Source organism: Lynx rufus, unplaced genomic scaffold (genome assembly GCF_022079265.1).
Source record: "Lynx rufus isolate CCGP_SWC_20201006 ecotype Redwood Valley unplaced genomic scaffold, mLynRuf1.p SCAF_31, whole genome shotgun sequence".
NCBI classification, from domain to species: domain Eukaryota; kingdom Metazoa; phylum Chordata; class Mammalia; order Carnivora; family Felidae; genus Lynx; species Lynx rufus.
The window spans coordinates 2,348,402-2,353,065 of NW_025814847.1; the positions used below are offsets into that span (position 1 = coordinate 2,348,402).

The window sequence follows — 4,664 nt, forward strand, 5'->3', positions numbered from 1 at the left end:
GGCAAGGGAGCAAGGGGTTTTCGCTAGAAGGCTTCGGCGCAGATGAGAGGATTGCTCACTGAGAAATATCTTAGAAAGAGGGAAATCCAGAATATTAACTACGGGGTTGGGGACAAGCATGGGGAAAAGACCATCAACATGGCAGTTATATCCACTTAGACCATTTTTACTGAGCAAATGCGTAGGCACAGAAGAGATCGTGCCAGAGATCCGTCTGGAGCAAGCCCTTCTCCCAAAGAACTCACAAGTAAAGGGGGAAGAAAACCAAAAATAACTCAATGTTGTGGGTACAGAGTGAAGTAGGTCACTGCATGACACCGGACAAGGGAGGGTCATTTCCACTCTACTGCTAAGGAAAGCTTCCTAGAGGAAGAGACGTCCCAGCTGGACCTTGAGGGTTAGAAAGTCATCCAGGCGGAGACAGAGAAACGGTGTTAAACATGCTCAGCATCTCTGCAAATACGATGATCCCAGCATAATTGTCGTTAGCTTCCTTTGGCAAATGACATTTCAGCAGAAGCAGAAAAAAAGTTTTATAATAAGAAACCAAAGGGACGTCACCAGTAAGGAGTATACCATGTGTCATTTATTCTGAAACACATTCTTTCCCACGTCTCACACGTAGGAGATCAGGGTGAATCGTACTATTGACACCATCTCGTAATAAATTTGTGGTTTTCTATTATTTGTCTGCCAGTTATGAATAGTGATTTATCTCGCATCCTACGGGAACTCTGATGTGACCAACCAAGAGGATTATTTGATGAAATACGACGCGATCATCTCCCAGGCTGACAACTTGAGCTTCTGGGCTTCTGAGCGTTTATTCCAAATGGAAGAGGAGTCCATTAGATACTCTGATACGACCTATGAAGAACACAACCAAAACTTAGCTCTACGTGAGAGGTACTCACACTCCCATGTTCATAGCCACATTGTTCACCAGTAGCCAGAACGTGACATCAACCCCCGTGTCTGTCGACAGATGAATGACAAACAGAATGTGTCCTGTTCGTGCCCCAGAACATCATTCCTCAGCCTTGAAGAGGAAGGAAATTCTGACGCGTGCAACCACACGCATGAACCGTGAGGGTGTTGTGCTGAGAGAAAGAAGCCAGTTACAAAAGAACAACGACTAATGACTTCACTTAGGTGAGGTCCCCAGAGTCACCAAATTCATAGAGACACAGCACAAAATGGTGTTTGCCCGGGCCTGGGGAGCAGGCGCTGAGAAGGGCTTGTTCATTGGGTAAAGGTTTCATTTTTCAAGGTGAAAAGAGCTCTAGAAATTGCTTGCACAAAAACGCGAGCACACTTCATACATTCTAAGCTGTGCATTTGGAGATGGTGAAGAAGGCAGATTTTTTTAAAATTTTTTTTCTTAATGTTTATTTATTTTTAAGAGAGAGAGAGAGAGAGAGTGCAAGTAGGGGAGGGGCAGAGAGAGAGGAAGACACAGAATCGGAAGCAGGCTCCAGGCTCCGAGCTGTCGGCACAGAGCCTGACGTGGGGCTCGAACCCAAGACCTGTGGGATCCTGACCTGAGCTGCAGTCGGACGCCAACCCACTGACCACCACCCTCCCTCTCCCGGCGTCCCGAGAAGGCAGGTTTTGTGTCGTGCACATTTCACCACAACTTAAACAATGGATTTACATAAAGGAGATGGGACTGGGGAGAAAGGGGAGGGTCTGGTGGAAAAGAACTGAGGCTAATGTGTAAATCAATAAAATGGGAGGATGGACAGATGCACAGAAAAGAAAGACTAAAAGTAAAAACTCACCGGCGCCTCAAAAACCACAATGTAGGAATTGTCAAAAGGATGAACAAGGGCACTATTATCGCCAAAGATATCAAGCCGATGGAGACGGGGTTTCCTGAAAATGGGGGAAGGACACAGGACGTCCCTTGAAAACCCATTCTCTGATTCTCCTGACCTTCCTTTGCCTACTTGATGGTCATGTGCTTCTGATGCTCAAGCCCTCCATGCCTCCCCCACCGTGTCCCTCCTTCCCTCTCCCTCCTGGTCATGGATCAAGCCCCACCCCCGGCCAGTGCCTCCCTCTATGCCTGAGGACCCTCTTCTCCGGGCCCTGCGGGGCACCAGCCCTTTCTCACCCCAGTGGAGGACCATGTCCCTGCCTCCTAGACTGCTGTGCCTCACTCGGCAAGACAGGCCGGCCGCCTCCCCGGCCGCCACGTCCAGGGTCACCCGAAGATACCACGTCTCGTCAGCGTGGGGCAGGACGTCGCCACGCCGGGTGCCCGGCTGCTCCTGGTCACCCCGCATCCACGTCACCCACACTGGCTTCGGGTAGAAGCCGGACACATGGCACACAAGGAGCAGACGGCCAGGACCGGGACTGGGGCCAGTGGACAGCCAGGCCTCGGGCTTCACTGGGGCGGGAAGGAACAGGGAGAGCAAAGGATTATGACTCTAGTCTAGAGGGATTTGGAAACTCAAGTTTGGACGGTGGCCCTTTCTCCTCCTTTGGAAACCAAATAATTTATTAAGCCCTCTCTTGGGTACATCCTACTCCTGAACTTAAAGGAAATGGTGGCAGGTGAAACAGAAAAGCCTCAGTGGGGGGGGAGGGGGGGGGACAGGACTGACCTTGTCTCTGCAGTTCTGCCTTCCCCACATCGAGGACACCCAGGAGATACTGAGGGCAGGTTTCAAAGAGGAGCTTCCCCGCGATGTCCCGGATGCCCGCGTACTGATGGATGAGCGCGCAGATGCGTTGTGCCCGCCTTCCACCCTCCGGGGCGGGCACACAGGAGTGATTCTTGAGGCTCAGAAAGTCCACTCCTCCTAACGCTCCCCGCAGGAAGCTCACCGTGCCCCCACCGGAATGCAGGCTACAGCCTGCTATCCCCTGGATCTCAAAGGGATCTGGAGAGAAGGAAAACAGAGAAACGGTTATTAAGCCGCACCCAAGAGAGAGACGGGAGAAGAACCTGGGATTTGCGATTCGGGTGGGGCAAAAGGTGTGAGGCGTAAAAGGATGAGCCAGGGTCTCGGAGAGCTTAGGACCAGGGAGAGGCACACGTGTCACCAACGGTGGAGAGGCAGTTGTGATGGTGTGTGTGTGAACAGAGAAAGGGGGGCAGCTGGGCTGGGTGAACGGGGGGAGTGCAAGGAAAGGAGGGCCAGGCAGGAGGCTCGAGGAGAGGGATTGCAGGTAAAGATGGCTCAAGCGTCAGGGCAGGGAAGTGGGGCTTCTTGCTTGGGGTGTGAGAGACGCAAGTTATACCCAAGCCGACCAGGAGATGTTGCAAAGGGGACCTTCAGCCGTCAGCAGAGCGTGTGAACACTCTGTGGGGTGTGGAATCTAAGGCTGTGGCTGCCCCAGGCCAGCTTGTGGGTGCAGCTGGGCACCGAGGGAAGGAGGGGAAGGGTCAGAGGCAGTCGTGGCCTGCAACAGGAGAGAGACAAGTCGTTGAGAACCTCCCGCGACGAGAGGCCCGGACTCACATTCCATCTGGAACTCGTGGGCATGGTCCTGTACTTCCAGGATGAACCCGTTGAGGTAGACCTGGAACACCTCCTCCAGCCCGGTCACCTCCTCCTCACTGAAGTTGCCCTTGGACCAGGGCTTCAGGAAAACCGCCCTGCCCGCGTCGCTGTCCCAGCTTTGGAGCTGTAAGTCACCCAGCCATCCTGAGCCTTGGTTCTGCGCCCAGCTGCTGTTGGCAAAGGACGAGATCTGGATGACGTGGTAAGAGGTGGGCCCTTGAAAGGCTGTGGGGGACGGAAGGTTAAGAAAAGTGAGCAGAAGGGGAGAAGCCGGGGACAACGAAAGAATGAAACTTGGAAAGATCCGGAGAAAAGGAACCCGCAGTCTGAGGAGCGACACAGAGCCCGAGACCTTTGCCCCCAAGGCCTTGGGCGCCCACCCCCCCCCCCTCCGGAGCGGGGGAGCAGCGGTGCCAGGATCACCCGACCCTCCGGGGCTTCATCCACAGCCCCTCCTGGTGCTGGCCAGTCGCCCACCTGCCTCGCCGCCGCCCCCCGGGCAGAGGACCACAAACCACAGGAGCCACGGAAGCAGCATCTCCCCGGGGACCCGGCTGCTGCCTCTCAGAGCCGCTCTTCTGCCTCTGGCTCAGCAGTTTCGCTCAGAGGTGACTTCCTCCGTCTCCCAGATGGCAGATCTCTTCCTGGTCCAGGCTGCCCAGCAGAGAAGGGCCGCCCCTCCCGCAGCCCCGGGCCTCCCGCTCACCGCTCGTTTTCACCCCAGCCCGTCCGACTGCCGTCTGGTTCCTTGTCTCCTTGGCTCCCGCGGGCCAGTTCCCTTTCTGCTTCCTACCTCGGAAGACCCCCACCCCCATGGGGTTCTGAAGGGCCATTTCACCTCCCCACGCAGGTCCTTCCACGGCATTCAAGAAGGGGGAAATGGTGGACAGCTCCTCCGGCTCGCCTCGATCTAGAAGGACGCTTTGGGTTTAACTGCCCCGCTGGACCTTGTCCCGCCTCCCTGCTCTGCAATTCTGTCACTGCTCCCGGCGTCCTCAGTGGTTCCTGTGGCTCATCTCACCCCCCTTGTCTGGACCCTCTCACCCACATTCTCATTTCTGGGGTGCTGTATATATTGACAGTCATTTACAACAAGGCAAAGCATTGAAAACCCCACCCGGGCTGTAGTGCCACAAACCCAAATCCCAG

General features: G+C 54.9%; 1 protein-coding gene across 2 annotated transcripts; it reads right to left on the reverse strand.

Annotated features, from left to right (window-relative positions):
* Window positions 1-564: 564 nt before the first annotated feature.
* LOC124521726 (T-cell surface glycoprotein CD1b-like) lies at window positions 565-4,336 on the reverse strand. Of its 2 annotated transcripts, none has more exons than XM_047092802.1 (6): window positions 4,222-4,336; window positions 3,474-3,740; window positions 2,613-2,891; window positions 2,117-2,395; window positions 1,782-1,875; window positions 565-867 (listed from the first exon to the last, which is right to left on the reverse strand). In XM_047092802.1, the coding sequence occupies exons 1-6, from the start codon at window positions 4,328-4,330 to the stop codon at window positions 849-851; spliced, it is 1,047 nt and encodes a 348-aa protein (XP_046948758.1). In that variant the 5' UTR covers window positions 4,331-4,336; the 3' UTR covers window positions 565-848. The 2 variants fall into 2 exon arrangements, with proteins under 2 accessions (XP_046948758.1, XP_046948759.1); XM_047092803.1 differs by lacking the exon at window positions 4,222-4,336 and adding an exon at window positions 3,993-4,179.
* Between the last annotated feature and the right edge of the window lie 328 nt (window positions 4,337-4,664).

Excerpts from the sequence above, each read along its gene's own strand:
- LOC124521726 (XM_047092802.1), bottom strand. The coding sequence starts at position 4,330 with ATGGGGGTGGGGGTCTTCCGAGGTAGGAAGCAGAAAGGGAACTGGCCC. Across the intron at positions 3,741-4,221 it reads GGCTGGGGTGAAAACGAGCG|CCTTTCAAGGGCCCACCTCT; the intron begins GTGAGCGGGAGG and ends CGTCCCCCACAG. Across the intron at positions 2,892-3,473 it reads CCACGAGTTCCAGATGGAAT|ATCCCTTTGAGATCCAGGGG; the intron begins GTGAGTCCGGGC and ends CCTTCTCTCCAG.